Source organism: Mirounga leonina, unplaced genomic scaffold (assembly GCF_011800145.1).
Source record: "Mirounga leonina isolate KUSES-001 unplaced genomic scaffold, KU_Mleo_1.0 Mir_127, whole genome shotgun sequence".
Taxonomy (NCBI): Eukaryota; Metazoa; Chordata; class Mammalia; order Carnivora; family Phocidae; genus Mirounga; species Mirounga leonina.
Genome location: NW_023270316.1, coordinates 63,293,069 through 63,316,040, shown reverse-complemented (window position 1 = coordinate 63,316,040; position 22,972 = coordinate 63,293,069). Strand labels below are relative to the sequence as shown.

The following is a 22,972-nucleotide window of genomic DNA, read 5'->3' as shown; positions in this document are numbered from 1 at the left end:
CATGACCTGAGCTGAAGACAGATACTTAACTGACTGAGCCACCCAAGCTCCCTGGTTTCTTTGTTTTTTAAGTAATGATAGCACAGTGGAAAGATGGGGAACTAAAAAAATGTAAAAAAAAAAAAAAAATCTTATTCCACTATAACTGTGCACATACAGATTTTTTAGTGTTTTCCAATGTATATACACATTTTTTAATAGTAGCAGTGTAATGTTATTTATACCATCTTGTATACTGCTTTTTAACTTAACATTGTGAGCATTTTCTCATGACGAAGAAAATTCTTTAGATACATGACTTTTGATGGCTACATAATATTTTACCTTGTGTGTCATCATAACTTATTTAGCCATTCTTCTATTGTTGGTCATTTAGATAATTTCTAATTCTATTATTGTAAATATCCCATAGAGTTGTCCTTAATACTAAAGAATTTGTGGACCAGTATCGACCCTACCTCATTCCAGGGTCTCCCTTGTGCATCTCTGATCCCACAGGCCTTTAGAAAGGCTTGTAATTGGACAGAAGCCAAGGTCTCTTTCTTCCAAGTGTTCCTGGATGCGTAGACTGCTATTACTGCGAATCCCTTGCCTAAGGATTCTAACTTGTTAAAACAATGTTCTCCACTGAGTAGCTAAGTCCATGCTTTACTGAGACTTCAAGCTATTGAGATTTATGAGCCTTCTTTACACATTCACAAACACCACCATCTTGATGATGTAGACATATTTCTGGAAACAAGAGGAGCAACAGAAATTTCAATCAGTGGGAAATCCACACCAGTGGTAGCCCTCAGATAATATTTTAACAGCTCTAGTCCAATTTTCAATCTTTGAAGTGAGCACAAACCACATATCCCACATAAAGGAGGGTAGATATTGGATTATAACATATTTTAAAATGATTACTATTTTCAACCTGTGTGGTCCAATTAAAGACCTTGGGTAGAAGAGTCTAATCAGTGCTGCCCAATATGGTAAGCACTAGCCATGTGTGGTTATTGAGCATTCAAAATTGAGATGTGTTGTTCCTGTAAAATACAAACCAGATTTCAAAGACTTAGTAGCAAAAAAAAAGTCTCAAAATTTACTTTATACTGACTGCATATTAAAATGTAATATGTTTGATATATTGGATTAAGTATTCTTAAAATTAGTTTCACATGTTTCTCTTTACTTTTTGAAGTATGGCTGCTAGAAAAATTTTAAATTACATGTGTGGCTCACATTATATTTTCACTGAATAGTTCTGGTCTACATACTTGGGTGTTAGCACTGATTGTACTGAATAATCTTGGGCAAGCTAATTGACTTCTTCACGGCTTAAGTTCAACACACGTAGAATATGGCCTTGCTCAAATGAAAGTTGCAAAGGAACAAAGTAAATCTAGGTAGTTTTCATTAGTGCATGTGTATACTGCCAACTCCTATGAGAAACAGTGCATATATATACTGCCTATTTCAATAAAGCAATATGTAATTTGGATAGCTTAAGCTGGATGCCCAAGTGAGTGAAGAATTCACTCCACTGGGATTTATCTCAACGCTAGTCCCCACCTTAGGCAATATTCCGTGTATAATTTCTCTTTTAGCATATTCATTTTCCTCCTTATTCTTCCCTTCTCCTACTATCTGACACAGCCCAGCAGAATTGCTTTTGTGTCTTCAGCTGCCAGTACCTCCCCAAATATATACTTGTTGCCCGTTACTAGCCACTTAGTACCAACAGTAGTAGTAGTAGAACTTTATACCGGTGTTACCTTTGCCAGAAAACTTGCATTTTATGCTTTCCCTTTAAATTTGGAATTTAAAGGCTCACTTGGTTTTGTTGAAGACATTTCAAATGTCTGTAAGGACATGTAAACTCCTGTGTCATGTTATGGTTGCTTTAAGGGCAGTGTACCAGATTTAACGTCTATTCCTTTTAGTATAAACAAATCCCTTAAAAAGTCCTGTGATTCAGGCTGAAAGAAAATTAAGTGCTCATTAAGATGATATCCAGAAGTTAGATTGATGGCACTGCATTCTTCAATTTTACAAGAATGAACAGGTAGGCGACCTGGATGATTGATACTGTTTCATTGGCCCCAGTTACTCTAGACAGAAGTTCCAAGCAGACAAAGAAGGCCTGGCCATGGTGAACAAGAAAATGCAATAAGATACTGATTCCATGTCCGGAAATGGTCAAGCTCTAGGTTGCCACAAGAATCAAACGAAAGAAAATAAAAATTAGTCAGGGAGCTTTGTGCCAGGTAGCTCATTCATAAGAAGTGAACATTAATAGTTCTGTCCAAAATAGCACACTCAGGAACATTTGATAGATAGAGTATAATGTTGGCAAAAATCATCAGCACCTAGACAGTTTAATTGGAAAGTCATTCCTAAAGCCTAATTTTTAAAAGATGATGGTTTATTAAAATCACAGGATGAAATATTAATCTTAATTTCCAGTGGCGTATACATTGACTTGATCACTCTTCTTCACACTATTAAAATTGCACTACAAGATCAAGTTCTCACTGAGTGCAATAATATTGACCCTTAACAAATATTATCTCGAAGAACTTTGGTTCCAAGGCCCCTCTTCTGCTGGCTGTGTTAGCAGATGATGAGGAGTGCTAGTTACTACACAGCTAGGAATTAAATAATTTGCTTGGATGATGGTTTTCTTTTTATATATTTTAGTTGGCGATTCAGGTCATCATTTTTTTGTGATTTAAGGAGTTTATTTTTTTACTCTATGACAAAGTGATACATTATTGTTATCATTCTTTATATTATTCACTAACGCATGTGTATGATCCCTATTGCCAGCTCAGTGTGGAAAGAGAATTAGAATGGTATTAGAAAGCCCAACTGGAACTTCTAATGAGTATGATCTGACCTAAGTTCATCTCCTCTTGTGTAGAAGATAGTTATATTTGCCCAGCTCTTCTGCAGAGCTATTTTGAGAATTAAGTATGATAACGTTGGTTAGGTGATCCTAAGACTGCCCTCAGTTTTGTTTGGAATGTGATGAGGTGTGATAGAGTAGAAAAGCACAGGCCAAAGGCTGGGTTCTAATATTGGCAGGGCCATTCAGAAAGCTTAAAGAATTCTGGGAGAAATTTGCTTTATTTCTTTGAACCTTAATTTTCCTCTTTTTCCTTTTCTTTGCATCATCTCTCCATCCATCCATCTACCCATCCATCCATCCATCCATCCATCCACACATACAACCATCCATCCATCCACACATACAACCATCCACACATACATATAAATATAATTATGGGGGAGAGTAAAAATATTAAATAGCTTTTATTGTGAACATAGGGGCTCAATAAATGAATATTAGTTTATCCTCCACTATTCCTAACTCTCCTACAAAATACCTGAGGAAGAAAAGTATAAAATTCAAAGCAAGTCACTTCATTTCAACTAAAAATTAATTTTGCGACATATTAAGTATTACATGTCATTACTCAACATGTTTGCTTCTAGATCTTTCTTTCTTCTATATTCCTTTATGTAATAATTTAAAAGTACCTTATAGCAGTGTTATTCATAATAGCTCAGGACAGAAAGTAACCCAAATGTCCATCAACTGACGAACAGATAAATATGTGTTGCATATGCATGCCATGGGATGTTATTCAGAAATAAAAGTATTGAAATGTGCAGCAACACGGAAGCACCTTGAAAACATAAGTGAAAGAAGCCTGTCACAAAAGACCACATACTGTATGACTCCATATATATGGAATGTCCAGAACTGGCAAATACATGGAGACAGAATATAGGCTAGTGGCTACCAGGGGAAGGGAGGAAGAAGGAATGAAGGCATGATTTCTAATGGGTTTGGAATGTCCTTTGGAGGTGATGAAAGTGTCCTAAAATTGATTGTGGTCAAAGTTACACCTCTCCCTGAATACATTAAATACTGTTGGTTTGTCCACTTTAATCAACTGAATTATATGGTATGTGAATTATATCTTAATAAAGCTGTTATGAAACAAAAAGGACTGTGTAGGTATAATATGCTCAAAACAATGCCGTTTCCTTTCACGATTGCTGCCGTGTATCCTTTGTTGCAAAGGAAGGTAATGGTAACGACTAGTTAATTCTCCAAAATTAAGTGAGGGGGCAATAATATAAATGCTGTCACTTCCTTTCCTTAACGGCCACTCAAAATCTCTAGTTGAGTGAAAGGAGAAAGTGGCTTGTACAAAGTTAGGCTCCTCTAGTTAACACTGAATCATGTTGACAGATAATTTTATTGTTTTAGGTCTTAAATCTAGTGCAGTCCTATGTGACCCTTCGAGTGCCTCTGTATGTTTCCTACGTGTTCCATTCCCCGGTTGGGGTAGGAGGCTGGCAACATTTTGACTTGAAGTCGGAGCTCCGCCTGACTTTCGTGTATGACACTGCCATCTTGTGGAATGATGGAATTGGCAGCCCACCAGAAGCCGAACTCCAAGGTGGGTTAATAATTCGGATGAGCTTCCTCATCTATCTGAATTACTTGGGATTTTTTTTTTACTGTAGCTAAAAATAATAGAAGCGACTTTCAGTAGATTTTATTTTTATAATCAGTATTTTAAAACTGTTTCATTTTGTCATGGAAGAACTAACAAAACCATATCAGCGCCTCAAACTGTGCATAACATGTGACTGTTAAATATACTGTATACATTTCATGGGTATTTAACCCTTACAGTCCATTTTAGGCGATTCATCATGTATGCGTTACGCAACACAGTGCATGCGTTTCCTAGATTCTAGAAAACCTATAGAGGCAGTTCCAACTGAAAATAAGAAATGAACCCAAGAGAAAAAATTATGGGTTTTTTTGTTTCTGAAAATGAGATAGATCCTGGATTCTAGTTCTGGCTTCCACCACTAACTAGCTGTGTGATCTTGAACATACTACTTAACCTTTGTGGCACTCAGTTTCTTCTCAAAGGTAGAACAGACTTCTAATATTCTTTTTATTGTAAAATTCTATTGTTCTGCGATATTTTAGCAGAATGTCTTGGAACAGTGGTGGTAAGTACAGCTAACTGCTGTGCCCATAAGCATGTGCCAAACTTTGTTTCAATCTCCGTATCAGAATAATAATTCAAAGTCCACAGGCATAAAGCTAATTTACCTATCCGTACAATGAATACTGTTTCTTTTCAGGCACATGCTACTGTTTGGGTTCCGTGCCTATCTGAGCATCGTGCCTGCATTCCTTTTTATGAGCCAGAGAGGGAAAGTACTAGGGACAGTGCACCAAATTTGCTATCTTACACAGATTAAGATCGCCTTAAAGCTATGTGAAAGGCAATATGATCACCCTGAGTGATTATCCCAGATTATTTTATATTTCAATGTTTTAGTTACATATCTTGCCTTAGAAAATACATATTTAAGGAAATTTTAATGTGAATCCAGTTGTGGTTCTCAAGTTCTACGTAAGGATCTCATGGTTCCTTCTTATCTCTGGAACCAACTTTGGTCAAACTGCTAAAAGTTTTGGAAAACCTCCAGAGTTTGTATTAAGTCTATAAAATTTGGAATCATTCTGGAGAACACAAACCCACTTCCATGTTCAAATCTTTAAAACTTGACAATTTTACTGTGTCTCTCCCAATTTACAGCTTCATTTATGTAGACTAATGCTTTTAGGGGAAAAAGAAATCTTGGCCTATTGTACTCAATCTGTCTATTTCTCTTTCATATTGACTTCACTCGTGTTACCTGATTCTATTTTGCCTCCCTTCTTGACACCTTTTCTTGTTAGAAAACAGAGCAAAACAAACAAACAAACAAAACACTTCTGCTTCTCTTATCACTCAGAATTCTTCTGATAACAGCTTTTGGCTAGAATGCTTAAAGATGAGAGTATCCGAATTCAAATTTGGAAGAAATCCTGCACGTAAGGAGTCCCTGGTCACCAATATTTCCACTCTTGTGCACTATCCCACGTAGGTTCTCTCTACCCAACAAGCATGCGCATCGGTGAAGAGGGGCGCTTGGTGGTGAACTTCAAGACAGAGGCTCAGTTCCACGGTTTGTTCGTGCTGTCCCATCCCGGTAAGCCCTGTTATCCACCAGGAGCCACTCCCTGCACCACAGGACACAGATTTCCCATACCCCACGCTGCCCGAGGAGCTTGGAAACCCTTAACTTCAAGTGAATTGTCCACGTGACTTATCCGCAGGAGGGCTTGATAATCGTTCAGCCACATCTCAGAAGCTACAAAATCGTCATTACTGATGCAGACTTCTAGAGAAAATACAAAATGATGAAAATAAATTTAAACAAAAACTCTACTGAGTTCATTTTAAGTGGTGTTTTCTTTAGATAAAGAGCATAGCAACCACAATCCCTTTCTCTACCTCCATTTTTGTTGCATAAAAAGTTGAATTTTAAGTCGTTTGTTCAGCAAGCACTTCTCTGTTCGCAACTCTTTTCTGGATACTGTAAGAAACCTTTATAATAGAGCCAGAAGTGGTACTGCACTATGATACTTATATTTCAGACGTGTTAACTAATTATCTTTAATAAAGATTGGCTGTGTCATTTTACTATGAGGCGCTGTGCTTTGAATACCAATAAGGAAGCAGTCACTCAAGTCCAGTGTCCAGGCTTTTTTTTAAATATAAAGGATATTTCATCAGAAATAGTTTTTTATTTGACTCTCCATATCACTAAATTGGTTTTGCATTATTTTGCCCATTTGCCAACTATTGTCAGATTGGGCGGGGAACATAGTTCACTTGCTGTCTTCTCCCGCCTTCCTTTTTCTGAGTTTGCGCTCCAAACAAGGAGAGAATAGGGCCAAAATTCAGAAGAGAAAGAGGGTTCATTGTATTTTTATGAGGCTGAGCTACAAGAACTGCCGACCCAAAAAGAATCATTTTGCTTTATAGTACTTGACAGTTCTGGAAAATAAGGATTTCTTGGTCTTTAAAGGTCCTTTGCACATGTCTACCTTTCTAATAAACTGAATCTTTGTTTAGACGCAATTGCAGGCAATCTAATTAAAATTAGATTCCATTTATAAATTGGTTTTGCCCAGCTCTGTGGATGCTAAGAGACTAAAGCTCAGCTCATAGCTTCGGCGCACAATAAATGCATTCACATCAGCTTTTATTACACTGTTGTGCCTTCCCTGGAAAGTAGCCCTGAACTATTTGAGCATTTCTACACAATTACCTTTTCACAGAATCATAGAGTGGAAAAAGCACTGAATTAGGAATCAGAAGGCAAACATCCTAGCTGTGTGATCTTGGGAGAGTCACTATAATCAATCTCAGCCCACATTCTCTGGGAGGGGTGTGTGGGGGCGGGGAATGAGGCTAATTATACCAACACTGGGGCTTTGAAGGCTTAGTATTAAGAATAAAAGCAAGCAATGTACAGTCAGGTGCTTTGAAAACTCTAAGCTGTCATGCACTCTTAAAACCACTCTCCCATTATTCTTATCGGCACTTTTCTAGCATCCTTCACGAGCTCAATGGTCGTGTCAGCTGATCACCCAGGCCTGACCTTCTCCCTGCGCCTCATAAGGAGTGAGCCGACCTATAACCAGCCGGTGCAGCAATGGAGCTTTGTGTCTAACTTTGCAGTAAGTGACTCGGGCTCTTAATTTTCCTTTTCCGTGGCCTGGGACAACACCTCAGATTCTTAAATGAAAAACATAAATGTCCTCCCTTCTCCTTAAAGGTACGTGACTATTCGGGGACTTACACAGTGAAACTCCTGCCTTGCACCACTCCATCGCATCAAGAGTACCGCCTGCCAGTCACCTGCACCCCCCGGGAGCCTGTCACCTTTGACCTCGACATACGGTTCCAACAGGTGCATCTCTTGCAGTTATTTTCCCCGGACTTCTCCAATTCCACTTTATTAAGGTCGTGGCTTACTTGTATCAGAAAAAAAAAAAAAAAGAAAGAAAAAAAGAAAGAAAAAGAAGGAAAAAAATTCACACCATGACTTAAATTCTCGCATGCTGAGAAAAAAGGAAGTCAGACAGGAGGGAAGCAAGAGAAGAAGGAAGGAGGAAAGAACTGCCCTTTATCTGTCATTGGTTCAGGATATAAAATCCAGAGTTTAAGAGTACACAAGGGTTGTTTTTTTTCTTACGTGATCGTGTCTCCTCCTGGAGTGTGCTGCCTTGGAGATTTGAGGATTTTTCCCTAGAGTTCTTCTGCACGTCTTTGTCTCGTTCTTGATCTTCAAGGAAAATAGATATCCTGTAGTTCTTGCCATCTCAAAGTACCTAATTGCCATTATATAGTAAAAGAAACATGATGGCACTTTTTGTCCAAGGACGAAGACTAAGTGTTGGCTTTGCACTGAGCGTGATATGTATAAGTCCCATAAAACACCCTGTGAAACCAAAAGAAAAGAGCTCAAGTAATGCTATTTAGTCCCAATCAAAACATTTCACCTCGCCAGTTTTGCCTTATCGCGAAGGATAAGACCAGTGTTACAATTCCCTACATTAGTTTGGTTGGATGTCAAAATTGCAGTGCAGTCTTCAGGAATCTACACGTCCGTGGACAGCACACGTGTGTGTCCGTGAATAATGTATTTGTGCACCACGAGAGCAATCGAAAAACCATAAAAGGGCTTTTACACTTGGTTTTAGGTCAGCGATCCGGTGGCAGCTGAGTTCAGCTTGAACACCCAAATGTACCTCCTCTCCAAGAAGAGTCTCTGGTTGTCTGACGGATCGATGGGATTTGGGCAAGAAAGTGATGTTGCCTTTGCAGAAGGTATTCGTTTCACAAATGAGACATCTGCTCTGTTTGCCATGGCATCTGCTCTGCTTTGCTTTATTGGGATCATGTTGGAGAGGGGAAATTATCACGTCTGGTATGCTTTTGAGAATATTACTGGGTCTTTGCCACTTTGGCAGGGATGGCATAGGGCCACTGAAATTGGATATATGTTACTGGATGGTTTTTCTTCTGAGGAAATTAATCTCTATTTCACTTACCTAAGTGACTTTGGGAACAAATCTAGGTTTCTTTCTTGAATCTTCTTTCAAGGCGCATAGACTCAAATTCTGCAGCTACTTGAAGCTGTAAATGCCTCCTGGGTGAGAGTTATATCTGTCCTGCTCAGTGGCGTGTTCCTAGTAAAATGCCTAACATGCATGGTGGGAGTTCAGTAATAGTTGTGAAATAGATGATTGACTACCAGGGGATTTCCGCAAACTCTCCTTCAAAATCAAATAAAGCCAAGTCAGCTTTTTATCAATATTTTCTTTTTTATATACTTTATTAGTCTGCACCCTGCCAAGTAACTTATTTATATGAAGCGGACTTTAAACCACAGTGGAATTATGAATATTAAATTATAGGCCAAGCCTTGACTGAGCATGTGAGGGTCAATAAATCTGCAGTCATTTGTGGTCCAGTCCCCAAAAGTGGTCTCACCTGAGGCCTGGGAGTGGGTGACATCCTGAAGGTCTTCCAACATTTGATGGCAGATTAGGAAAAGAAGGAAATACTCCCTAGGGGCATCATTGTCACCATGGTATGCCGTGTCACGTGGACGCGCCTTACCGTGTAACAGAAATGACCCTTCCACATCTCTGTTTCAGGTGACATCATTTATGGGCGTGTCATGGTAGATCCTGTCCAGAATCTGGGTGACTCCTTTTACTGCAGCATTGAGAAGGTTTTCCTGTGCACTGGAGCTGACGGCTATGTTCCCAAATACAGTCCCACAAATGCAGAATACGGCTGCTTAGCTGACTCTCCTTCACTCTTATACAGATTTAAAATTGTGGTAAGTGCTTTGACCCAAACAGTGAATTAGACAGATGATCAAAGTTCAATGTTTTTGTCTGGTATTTAAAAACAATAGCATCTTTTCAAATGAAACGAAATGGTGACATTTTATGGTAATCTGTACTTGCACAAACCTAAAGAAACCATTCTGTACTTGCAAAAATTGGCATTATCTACAGGACTCCTCATTTTCTTTTATTGCTTAAAGGACAAAGCTCAGCCAGAGACACAAGCCACCAGTTTTGGAAACGTCCTGTTTAATGCCAAGCTAGCAGCAGATGACCCTGAAGCTATTCTCTTAGTGAATCAGCCCGGATCCGATGGCTTTAAAGTCGACTCAACACCACTCTTTCAGGTGGGCCAGTAATAAGCTACTTACACTAGCTCTGTGAGCATATGCAAATTACTTAATAGTGGGATGATCCAGTGTCTTCTATTAAAGGGCAGTGATTGTAATATTGCATAAGTAATAGTAACACTGAATAAGGTAATGTAGGTAAACAACACAGGACCATAGTGACCACGTGGTGAGCATTCTGTAAAACCTAGCTATTACTATTTTTATTAGTGCATTCATGTTATTTTAAGTCTACGGGTAATGAAGATCCTTATTCAGCCCAAAATATAAATCTAAGTCTGATGTTTCGAAACCCTGCTTTTCTTATTCAAACTTCCTTCCTGTTGACTTTTCATGACCATCTTTATTAGAGTGATCTTGTATGAACTGCTGGATTCAGAAAAAGAAGCAGGCACAGCTCATAAATCTCCACTGTCAAAGACTTTATAAATCAAGACAGAATATCCTAACCGAATGACAGACGGTAGAAGGAGACACAGGCGACCATAACCCTGAGCAGACAAATGAGACAAGATTCAGAGATGTGTTCCCACTGTGAATCCTTGGGGGAGCAAGTACACCTTTTAGGAAATTTCCTGAAAATTGTCCACACAGGATGGGCTGCAGACATGATACCTATATTCATCCTAAAGAAGGAATCTTAAGGAAGCATATTTGTTACTCTGAATAATTTTTTAAAATTATTTTCGCTGTTAATTCTCAAAGCATTAGACCCTTCTAAATCCTAAAGGCTTCAGAGAGCCATCAGAAATTCCCTTCTTTTCAGAGGCCCTAGAAAAAGCAGAAAAACGGACCCCTTCTATGGTCTTATATGTAACTATGCAGCCAGACGTACTGAAAGAGAATCCTGAGGGTCAGAAAATCTGAGTTCTAGTCTTGCCTCGGCCACAAGCTAGTTGAGTGACATTGGCAAGTTACGTAACCGCTGTGCATCCTTCTTTACCCTTTTTTAGATGAATAATTTAAAACCATGTGACAGCTCTGACATTCTGTGGCAAGTCACAGACTACCAAATATTTACCGGCACACACTCCCTCAAGAGCCGCACAAAATATTTTCGAGTGCTTTGCACAAAGCCTTGCACGTAGTACCCACGCAAAATTATGAAGTGTATCGATTCTGCAGACTAAAGTAAATTATCAGTTATTGTCTCTGCCACTAATTTCTCTTGCAGGAATCGTGAATTAGGTCGATGTGGTATTTAATTTTCTAACAGAGTTGCGCTTCCTAGGTCGCCCTGGGCCGGGAATGGTACATACACACGATCTACACGGTAAGATCGAAAGACAACGCCAATCGAGGCATTGGTAAAAGAAGCACCGAGTACCAGCACCACTCCTTAGTGAGTCCGGGGAAGCCCCCGGCGATGAGCCAGGGCCGGAAGAAGAGGGAGATCAGGAGCCCACCCCCGCTGGCCTGGGAAATAGGTGCTAACAACAACCGGGGAACAAACATCCAGCACATTGCCCTGCAGCGCCCCAACAGGAAGCAGAGCCCCCAGGGGCGAGTGCCTCCCGACGGCGTCCGCCCCCGCGAGCTCAACCGGCCCAGCTCCGACGACGTCAGCCTGGTCCCGGTGGTCGGAGGCACCGCGGTGGGCTTACTCGCCGTCTGCCTCGCTGCCATCGCAGTGATGATGTGCAGGAACAAGAAGGGCGCCAGGAGGAAGGGCGCTCTGAAGGGCTCAGGCAGCAGCAAGCCCGTGACGCCCCCGCAGAGCCACCACGGCGACAGCTCAGAGGTTTGAGGGGCGCAGGTGGGATTCAGCCTTTGCCTCAAGTGCCTCGGAAAGACGGGAGGAACCCAAATGCTTCTGTCAACGGCCGAGAATTGGGGACTTCTGTTCCGGAGCTGCTCAGAGGGCCTGACTGTACTCATGAACTTGGATTTGAATTCTGTCTACTCTTTTCATGCATCAGAGAACACATGCAGACCACAGACCAGGCCTTTCCTCTGGCCCAGGAGGCAGCAACAATGTATTCACGTGTACACACAGCCATCAGTGGGCTTCTCACTTTAGGCATTTTTCTCTACACAGTGGAGACAAATCTATTCAAAGGTGCTGCAGACTCTCTCAGAAGTTTAAGAGGAGTCTATTATTGCTATATGAGTATGAATCTTGAAGGTGCAATTATCACATGGTTTACTCATTGTGTAACAGCTTATTACTAGAAAGGTTTTAATGGGCAGTCTGCAAGAATGATAAACACACTGTTTATTATGACAGGTTTTCGAATAGGTGAAGACAGCATGGAATTATGACCAGGGGTGGCTCAACCCATCATTCACCTTTTCTACTACTACGTGGGAGGGAGTGGAAGGAAAGATAGAGGGAGGGGACTCACTAGCTTGGATTTGAATTGTTTCTCATCCTCGTCAGAGCCTCCTTATTTTATTTGCTTATTTAACTTTAAATTAAGCCAAAGAATATGTTAAGTCTGGAAGAAATTGTCAAAGAAAGACTTTCCTGTTACATAGTGAGAAATAGTCGAGTTCTTGCATGATAGTGTACCTTATTGGTGCTCAACATTTGTGGGAAATGAGAGGGTTGGTGGCGTTTTGATGATGAAGAAATGCTATAGAGATAGATTCACATTTATAAGACAATGTTCTCTAAGAACTGAGCCTAGATATTTGCAGTATTGAACCCATCAATGAGAATGAGAAATATCATTACAGGTGGTGGAGGGAGAAAGTGGTATTTATTAATATCATGTGTTTAACCAAAGTGCCTCTTCTACGTACTTTATGGAATTAAAGAACATTCTGACAGATGATACATGAGGTTAACCCTCAGAGTAGCATAACCACACAACCAATGTCCAGAACTTAAATTGGCCATAGGGCATTTTATTAGCCTTCTAATCAGCCTCTGGTTCTAAAAATGGGAACCTCTGCAACTGTCATTCCAGAGATGGCCTTGGAGGTTGCCATCTTCTTTGATCCAGGAGGAAAGCAGCATTCTTTGACGTCTCCAGTTCAGTGACCTGATGCAGTGAGGTCCCTCTCAGTATCTGAAAAAATAACGTGTAACGCTACTTACAGTGTTAAAAATCAAGAAACTTAGTGAGCTTGCTTGGCAAGGCTCCCATCGCCTTTCTGAAAAAAATATACTCTCACCAAATGGCAGAAATTTTGGTTGGAAAGCGAAGGAAAATGTCAGTAGTCTAATGACCAATCTTCCAAAAGCTAGTGAATGTATTCCAAGCAAAAATTAGGGTCAGGAGAAAAAGAACTGTACGTTCTTTTTACTTGCGTTCCTAGCCTGGCCACACTGGACATCCTAGTGGAATGGATCTTATCTGGTGTCCGTGGGCACCAGCCATCTCTTTACTGAAAAAAAGGAATCTACACTGGTGCTGAGAGAGAGGTGAAAAGTGTCTAATGCTCGCCTCTCTTCTTTTGGGCAGCTCTGCACTTCACATTCAAAGTCTTTCAAAGAATATGGTAGACTGGAGTCTCCTTTTTGGGGAATTTACAGATATCACCTATAACTCAAAGGTCCCCCAAAGGACTTATATAAAGTACTGTATAGCCCAGGAGTTCATTTGTCAAACATTGATGCTTTCATAATTATCCCCTTTTCTTTTGCTTTGCCTTCTGGCAGATGCTTTGCTACTTTTTCAGCTACCTCATAACTTGTCTAGGAATGAGCATGAGTTAAGTCGCTTCAAACAGTGTGTGGACTTTTCATGACTTAGCACTGGGTTCAACTCACTTAGGCTGTTAGAGCAAGTACTCGCGATTGACTGCATGTTCCTTTAGTAGTTTGGTTGCTTCAGAGCCTGACTCTCGTGCAATCTTGATCATCTCTGTCACTGAATATAGTAATCAGTGAAGCATCATTACAACAAGTCTGTTTGGAGCCTTTGGGCCACACTGATTTTATATCAAATTCCACTCTACAATTAGTTTTTCTAATGAGACTGGCATATATGAATTGGCGGGCTTATAAAATACAGAACATGTCTATCCTTTCCTAACAAAGAAAAGTTTCTTCCTCTCTGCCCATTCCTTCTCTCTTTCTCTCCCTTTCCTTCCTCCCCTTGAAAACAGAGTCTGTAGGAAATAGGCAGATATAGGTTTCTTAAGTATAAAGTGCTTGAATTTCGGCATCATTCTCTTTATCTATTTATTTAATGTGTGATTTTACATACATTAATCATAAAAAAACTCTCTAGTGGAAAAAAGAATCAGGGAAAAATGCTTTATTGTTCAATAAAACAGACGCTTTTCCCTAATATTTTGTTTTTAGACATTTATGCTGGTATTATCAGAACAATTACATAAAATAACTTCCCATAGACAATGGGATGTAAGCTATAATAACTCCTTAGATACCCAGTAGCTTCTGACGCTAATTAAAACTATATAATTGAAATTGTATTGCAGAGTCAACTCAAAGCACAAAAATATATATGGAGCCTTAGCAGCTCTCCCAGCATATGAACTATGAAACATTACAATACGTAATTACGTTTTAATGATGGTTTTATTTCTTCCAATTCATTCCCTCTGTTAACATTTACTAAATGCTCACCTAGGACTAGCCACTTTGAGAGATTACATAGAAACCAAGATGTCCTGCCTGGTCTTGGGCAGGTTATAATCAAATGTGGCTCTTCCTTTAGACAAGAGTGATTAACGTTTGCATTGGGTTCTGCCCTGGACCAAGAACAAGCCAGGCATGTCTGTGAACCACAACTTAAAACTCTCTCCAGAGCACCGATAGTGGAGTCTACTCATTTTCATCTAAAAGAACCCCACGTTATGGATCATTGTGATCACAGATCTAAAGCAAATTATTTCAAATCAATAATTTAAATGGAAATGCCTTCACAAATCTACACAGAGAGGGTGTATTACAGGGATGTGGGTAGCCTGGCATATTCTTTTCCTCTTAATGGAAGACAGGCCCACTTTATTCCAAGAATGGGATATAGCACATAAATTCTTGTTCCCTTCCATTCACATCCCCAACAGCTCCTGAAGTGCACCCTCCCACAAGCATCCACAGTGTTTGAACAGTATGAGTGAAGGTCAACTAGAATTCCTCTGCCATGCTACTGCATAGCATTTGTGATATGAAGGACCAACTCTAGGCTCAGGATGAAGGGATTTAGTTCTATAAATAGCAGCAAACAACTTCTTTATCAAGTCATCATACCTCTAAGTCTTTTCCAGGGTACCAACTCCACGGTCAACTTTGAAAATGGAAATGGACCTGTGTGAAAATCACGGAGGCTTTCCTCATATAAATCGGTGCTAACGGTTAAAATAGTCCTAGATTGAGAAACGATAAAGTAGCAATAACAGCAAAATGTAATGACATTTAGATTTTTAAAGTTGGAAATTTGATTTCTGCTACTATTTTGAAAATATCTACTTAGTTTTGACTTAGAAACCAATTTAGCCCTTTAAAAGAAAAAGAAAAAAGAATTTTTAAAGATGCAAGTGTTTTACAAATTTGAAATTTACATAATTGTATTCATTTGAAAACAAGGGAGCTATAATTCTTTGAAACTCTTTTGTTTCTTCTAGACAGGAGAGCAATAACAAAAGGAAGAAGACAGGTGTCTTTACTAACCATAGGGCAAATGATCAATAGGGCTTAAGTGTGGAGATTTTCAAGAAGGTCAACAGAATGGTCATTTGTGTAAACATACGGTTGTGGGATTTTCTTTGACATTATAATGTTCAAAGGTTACTATGTTTCCTTAAGATTTTTCTTAGAACTGATTCCAGTGTTGCCTGGTAATGACATAAAAATTTTCAGAAAATACTATCAATAGGTTCAAAGTTTCCCTCACTGTCTATTTCTCCTTGTTGCCATATCCTTTGACGTTAAAAATGAAAGACTGAGATTTTGGTAGGTATTTTGCTTTTAATAAGAGATTCTAAAATAGAAGTGCATGGTATTTTCCTACAGTTTTCCCTGGAAAGATTATACAGAAACTTTATAGATAAAAGAAAGCTCAAGAGAGAACTGAAGTTGATAAAACAAACTATACTAAGGTGAGCCTCTCTCGAATTTAATTTTATCAGGAAAACAAATCAGAGTATTGAATTGGCAGACTTTTAAACAGTTTTGCTGTCTTCCTTATCTTTCAAGTACATTTGTTACCTTTTCCTGATATCTGTTTGTATGTTTTTGTTTTTTTTTTTAGTATTGTGTTTTGCTTAGGAGCAAAAGAAAAAACCAAAACCAAAACCCTGCTGTAACAATGACGTCTTCTTCTATTTTCCTTCCTTCCTTCCTCCCTCCCTCCCTTTCTTCCTTCCTTGGTTCCTCTCTGGCACAGACTAGGGTTTTTTCTTCCTCTGAAATTTCTTTATCATTCTTCCAGCAATGCTTCCCTTTTAGTTTGGAAACCATTGCCATTTACACTACGTAATTAGCATTCTCATTCATCTGAAAGCTAGTAAGTGAGCCCAGCACTTGGGCAGTGTCCCTTCTTTATCAAATGTTAAGGCTTTTAGATGATGGAGAGAACTCCCTTCAAAAGATCAAAAACATCATACTGAATAATGTGATGACAATCTGTGCTTTGATTTTCTCTCAATGAAGGTTCAACACTGACATTTAGGACACACACACAAAATCCCTTTAAAGGTTTGAGCAAAAATAAAAGGCCAGAGATCACATATATGAAGTTGTTCTGCATGATTGAATACTTTGCAATGAAATAAATGGCAAAATAAAAAAAAACTGTTAAAATGTTAACAGCATTGAAGTGTTTTAAATTGTAATTATTAAATGCACAATGTTCCTTTCACTATGAGCCAGATGTTGCCTACGCTGATTGCATGATTCCTTGAATACTCTAAGTGAATCTCTACTACAGATATTTATTTTTCCAAAGTTTGGATCGTCCCTTCGCATAAGAATTGTCAGTATTGTGCCTTAGAAAAGAAGAAAGAAAAGAGAGAACTGTGAATTTTTAAGAACTAACATTAATAATAAAGAGCATTGTAATACAAATCGCTTAAAATATAGACAAGCAATTACTGGTAAAAATAAAAGATAATCTCTGTAAGGGCCCAAATTAAGCCCATTACAAAAAGAAGTACAAAGCCTAGTCTCTTTCTGTGGTTTCAGGGATTCAAGTTTTTGGCAAGGTATTTTTTAAGCCCATTTGTCTCTAAAAGAAAACTCCAGGCTGGACAAGGAGTTGTGTGTTTGATAATTGTATTAAGTTCCTGCTTCCTTCCCCAAAGCCTTCCAAAACAGTAAATTTATATTTATCTAGCCACTGAGTGACATATCTGTGTGTAATGGAATTATTTGCAGAGCTTAATGGCCTTTGTGATTTTCCCATGGGAATTCTTCAAAAACGAACAGGGTCTAGTTTTTGTTGTTGTTGTTTATTGACTGGGGTACTTCATGTTTGCTGGCTGTTGAAGCTTATCCCTGGGAAACCAATTATGCCAATAATTGGGAGCCATTCAGTCTTCCATACATGTCTAAAATAATTCTTGCTGCCACTTGGGTTGCGTAAGTACCACTGTTTTCCTTCGAAATATATCACATGTTTAATATAAATAAAGCCCACGTAAATGTAAATATGTTAACGTGGTCGAGTTTTTGTGGTTCCTTCTGCAACTTTGATTTACACTACAATCCAAGAATTTGTGTAGTCTACAATGAGTGTCTGTTATTTTCATTCTGGGTCTGAAGCCTAAGCCCCTGCAGGCTTCCAGAATGGGACCTGTGCTCCCAGGACCTCTCTGATGCTGGTGGCAAAATCTTGTGGCTCCTCGCCAGGATCTACCTGCAGGATCTTAGCGCTTACTGGCCAGTTATAGCAGGTGCTGACACAGGCCTGCCAGGGGCAATGTATACTTAAAGGAAACCATATATTTAGGTGAGTAGCTCTGTCCCGGGGTGTCTAGACCCTACTAGACCCTACTACAGATATGAATCCTACTAATCAGGATGAATGCACTGATCGGATCCATTGCTGGGGAGCTTCCCTGACAAGGTAGACCAGTCACCTTTAAGCAAACTTCACTCAAGTCAGTAATCATTTGATTTATTATATGGTCAGATTTTTAGTAGGTGGCCACCACTATTTAATACCAGAGGGAAAGGTAAGGACAGCCTCTTATAGCTGTTGAAGGATAATCCCAAGAAAAGGGCCAAATGCACAAGAGAAGGTAGATTGGAGGGTTGGGGGAGGAAATGGCCGTGTTATAGCAGAAATCTGTGATCAGCTACAGAAATGAGGGGCTCGATCCATCTTCATTACAGAAGAAAAGAAAAGAGCCTGTGTGCTAGGAAATTTCCAAGCTGCTACAGAGAAAGCCTGGCCTTCAGGAAGTTAGGGAAAGGGACCAAGGAAGGGAAGATCCAGCCACACCTGGGTATTAACTGGGAGATAAGATCTTCCTGTCATAAAGTCACAGTCACCCCAGAGGCACCCAATTTAAGGGAAAACTCCCCAAATCAGAATGAGTGAAGGTAGACCTGACTAAGGCGGGGCGGTGGTGGGGGGGAAATCATCAGGAACAGAGTTGGGCCCATCTGAGCCCACAAAGTACTGATTCCCCAGCACACACCCAACAGCCAGGCCAGGAAGCTGCTGCAGAGGAAGATTGACAGCAATTTTTGAAAATCCTACTCCTAACAGATTGCAAAGCATTTCAAGATGCTGAGATCTCATCCTAGAAATTTAAATGTGACTAATTGCAAAGTGGTTAAAGGTGGTAGAGAAGGTTATGGGACAGAGTAAGAATATCCAAAGGAAGTTGAGGCAGGTCAAAGATGATGCAGAGTACTCACCAGGGGGAGAACATTTGGAGAAGGGCGTATGCAAAAAAGAGGTACAAATATTTCCCCAGGATTTCCTCAGAGTTGAGACCATTCAGAAGACGATGAGTCTGAAACATAGGCTGCATTACAACATATGGTGGTTGTGGCCTGACGGTTCTGCAGGAGCCCCATCCCCCTGCACACTTCACCACCACTTGGCTTGAATTCTAAAGAGACCACTAGATCAAGAGGCACTGGTGATACGCAAGTGTCATCAGAGAAGGCCTCGAAGGAGGTGGCCCGATTCAAAGAAGTTTTGTTTATAATTTACAAACATACGATTTTCTGTGGGTATGACCTACACAGTATATTATCTTCAGAGACACTTTATGCACATTAAAACAGGTGCCTGCCCTGAGCTGCCTGGGTGGCTCAGTCGGTTGAGCGTCCGACTCTTGGTTTCAGCTCAGGTCATGATCTCAGAATCATGAGATCGAGCCCCACATCAGGCTTCTCACTCAGCACGGAGTGTGCTGGAAATTCTCTCCCTTGCCCTCTGCACCTCTCCTCATTCTCTCTCTCTCCCTCTCTCTCATTCTCTCTCAAATAAATAAATAAATAAATAAATAAATAAATAAATAAATAAATCTTTAAAACAACAACAGGTGTCTGCTCTGTGTAGGTGAATTAGAGAGAAGTACTTTCTCTACGGAGATGAGAACCCCAGGTTCATGACTTGGTATTTTTTAAATGTAAATTTTGTTATTATTCAGATATGACAAGGCCAAAGGATCACAAAAACAATTGCCATTGAAAAGAAAGCTTAGTATGCTCACAGATTCCAAAGGGAGCTGACCTATTACACCAGAGGGGCCACACACAAGGATGCGCCAGGGTCAGTCATGAGGCAGAGGGAACAAGAGAAAGTGTGGGCAAGAGACTTTCTTGTAGTTTCCATGGGCAGAAACAGCCAAGGCGGGGTAAACGGGAATGAGGATTAGCCAATCTGAGTAATTTCAATGGGGTCAAGGGCATAGGGCTCTCCCTAGTTGGCTGGTACCTGGCCCTTGGGGGATTGGGCAGTTGGATAGTAGGCCAGAGAGTGGGAGGCAGATAAAGATGGCAGTTGGGGGTAGGGGCTCTGGATTGTTTAGTCTGCCTATGAAAGGCACAAATCTCTAGGAATTGGCTAGCTTGTTTTGAATCGTAGGGGCAGAGTTAAAGTAAACTCCAGAAGAAGAGCTGGGATCTTTTATCTGGAGCCCAGGGTATTTAATTATACCCAAAATCAGAGCAGTGAGAACAAAGACTTTGAAAACCAGAGTCAGGTTTTGTGTAAGGGAAGTCCTGACAGGAAGAGAAAGGGGTAAAAGCCTACCTCTTCTAGTATCGAGGGATTGTGGGAAAGACAGGCTGAGAGAGACAGGGAGAGGCTGGGAGGCTGGGAAGCTGATTGGGGGGAGGGGAGGCAGGGATTACAGCAAGAGCAAAGGGGGATCTTGCCCCTTCCCTACCATTTCCCATTTAAGACTTTGGAAAGAGATCACCTCTCCAGGGATCCCTGTTCCAAGGTCAGGCACAGCCAAATACACCTCGGGACCAGGTGCGATACCATTGTATTGGCCCAGCATCTAAAGGGCAATCAAAGCCGTGGACACCTGGGGACTTCGGACGCTGCCTGGGCACTCCGATCAATGCCACACCATACCTGCTGCTAAAACAGGAAAAGCACCAGCAGAGGTCATTTGTGCTGGCTTAAATCTTTTTGGGGATTACTGTGATCCAAGCCTGCATCTAAAGAGACCGGATGCTTCCCTCTCTCTAAGAGGCTATTTCCTCTGCCTGGCCCTTCCAGCTACCACCCCCCTAAAAGAAAAACAAACCTCACCCTATCACCCTAACTCTGGGAGCTGGAGGGGCGGCAAGTGGGGGTGACGACTGTGTTTTGAATATCGTCTTTAGCAGTCACATTCCAGGAGAGCTGTGACCTTCCCTGATTCTTCTATGCCATTCACCCCCGAAAATACTTCCCTTCAAAGGAGATTTCTTTAGTCAGCCCTTAGTAACTGATGTAATAAATGACCTATTGCAATCCTGAAGAATTAATGAGGCTTAATGCAAGAGGGATGTAGTAATTTGAATCTCAGAGAGCTTTCAAACCACATCTGCACAGGGCACCTGGGTGGCTCAGTCTGTTAAGCATCTGCCTCAGGCTCAGGTCATGATCTCAGGGTCCTGGGATCAGCCCCTTGTTGGCCTGCCTGCTCAGCGGGGAGTCTGCTTTTCCCTCTCCCTCTGCCCCTCCCCCCACTCATGTGCGCTCTCTCTCCCAGATAAATAAATAAAATCTTTTAAAAAAATGGAAAACACACAATTTAAAAACAAACAAACAAGCAAACAAACACATCTGCACAGCCCCAGAGATTCTGAATCAGCTCACACCCCTATTCCCACCCCAGGGGGATGGCCCTACGGGAATGCCAGTGGGCTGTATGTTTCAAAAAAGAGTTTCCAATGAGTGAGAGAACCATGACCTTCAGGGAGAACCACTGGTTTAGAGTTTGCTGTACATTGACAGGAAGGATTTGCATTTTTAGTGCAATCGTGGAAACCAAAAGAAGTAATAAGTGTGGGTTTCTGGAACAAGGTAGGAAGTGCGCTCACAAAATGTCCCTATACAAATAGGGCCTACCCCTCAGGTGACCCTCAGTGTCCTGTGGTCAGTCTCTGCACCACTCACTGCTCATCAGATGTACGGTCACTGGCTAAGCGGCTACATGGTGTGACGTCATCGACTCAGATTCTGGCTGGTGTGTGTGAGCTGTGATAGGTTTCCGTTCCCAGTTTTTGTTGAAATGCAAGTATTTAGCTTGTAAGGAAAAATATGAACCTCAGTGAGTTAAAAATGAGTGCTAGAGTTATAGAGTCATTAGAATCTACTGAAAAATTTATTAACTGTGAATTGTCCAGAACTCATATCAAGTATGATACGGTTTCATGAAAAAAAGCAGGTTACAAAACCAAAGGCAGGGATGCCTGGGTGGCTCAGTCAATTAAGCGTCTGCCTTTGGCTCAGGTCATGATCCCAGGGTCCTGGGTTCGAGTCCTGCATTGGGCTCCTTGCGCTCCAGGAGCCTGCTTCTCTTTCTGCCTTCCGCTCCCCCTGCTTTTTGCTCACTCACACTTTCCCTCTCTCTCTGACAAATAAATAAATAAAGTCTTTAAAACAAAACAAAAAAAACAAAGGCAGAATGCGATCCCTGTTTTACATTTATATACAACTAATATCTATACATCCTATACAGGATGTGTGTGCGGGGAGCATATGGAGGGGATGTGAGCAGAGCTGGGGGTGTGTGTGTGGGGGAATGTGAGGGTGGGGGATTATATAGGAAGTACATGTGCAGTGTGAAAAGGAGCATGAGACGGGTGGGGAGCGTGTGCACATGTGTGTGCATGCTCTCACAGTCCTGGACACAATGAAAAACTATAGTGGGTCCCCACACTTCCAGAACCTGAAAGGCAAAAATAGAATGGGAGGGCTCTATCCCCGCCCCCTCCCACCTGCCCCAAGTAAACCTCGATGATGTTTAAGAGCAAGGACTTCGGAGTCAGACCTTGTTTTAAATCCTAACCCAAAACTAGCTGCAGGATCTTGGGCAAGTTATTCAACCTCTTGACATCACTTTCTCATCTGCAAAATAAAGATACTTCTTGGCATCCATAAAGGGCTGAGCATGGTGTTAACACATAGCCGATATTCAATAAACGGTAACAAAAAATCCTAGCCCTTTGCTCAAAATAGAACTCAAAAGAAAATTGTACCATGGCAACAAAAGAATCTCTGACAAAGCAATTTTTAAAATACACCACATCTATATTCTATTCTATGGCTTCTTTATTTTGAACAGTTCGGGGTTTCTTCGGAGGGGGTAAATAGTGTTTACAAACAATTCTTGACTACTGGTGGCTCTTGGGACTAATAATGGGGTGAAAACATGAAGTCCACAGGATGATGTTCCCCAGTGATTCCAACCAACAGAACCTGTTATAAGCATCATTCTCACTTGTAAGCGCTGTGCCCTGTCC

The 22,972-nt window shown here is 40.7% G+C and overlaps 1 protein-coding gene across 1 annotated transcript in view; it reads left to right on the top strand.

Annotated features, from left to right (window-relative positions):
- FREM2 (FRAS1 related extracellular matrix 2) overlaps window positions 1–13,349 on the top strand; it is a 159,660-nt gene extending 146,311 nt beyond the window's left edge. The window contains exons 17-24 of the mRNA XM_035003501.1: window positions 4,268–4,460; window positions 5,956–6,060; window positions 7,470–7,597; window positions 7,696–7,830; window positions 8,624–8,750; window positions 9,584–9,771; window positions 9,982–10,128; window positions 11,363–13,349. Of these exons, the coding sequence (XP_034859392.1) occupies window positions 4,268–4,460; window positions 5,956–6,060; window positions 7,470–7,597; window positions 7,696–7,830; window positions 8,624–8,750; window positions 9,584–9,771; window positions 9,982–10,128; window positions 11,363–11,878 (1,539 nt within the window). The 3' untranslated portion in view covers window positions 11,879–13,349. The remainder of the gene's footprint in view (window positions 1–4,267; window positions 4,461–5,955; window positions 6,061–7,469; window positions 7,598–7,695; window positions 7,831–8,623; window positions 8,751–9,583; window positions 9,772–9,981; window positions 10,129–11,362) is intronic.
- Window positions 13,350–22,972: the final 9,623 nt, after the last annotated feature.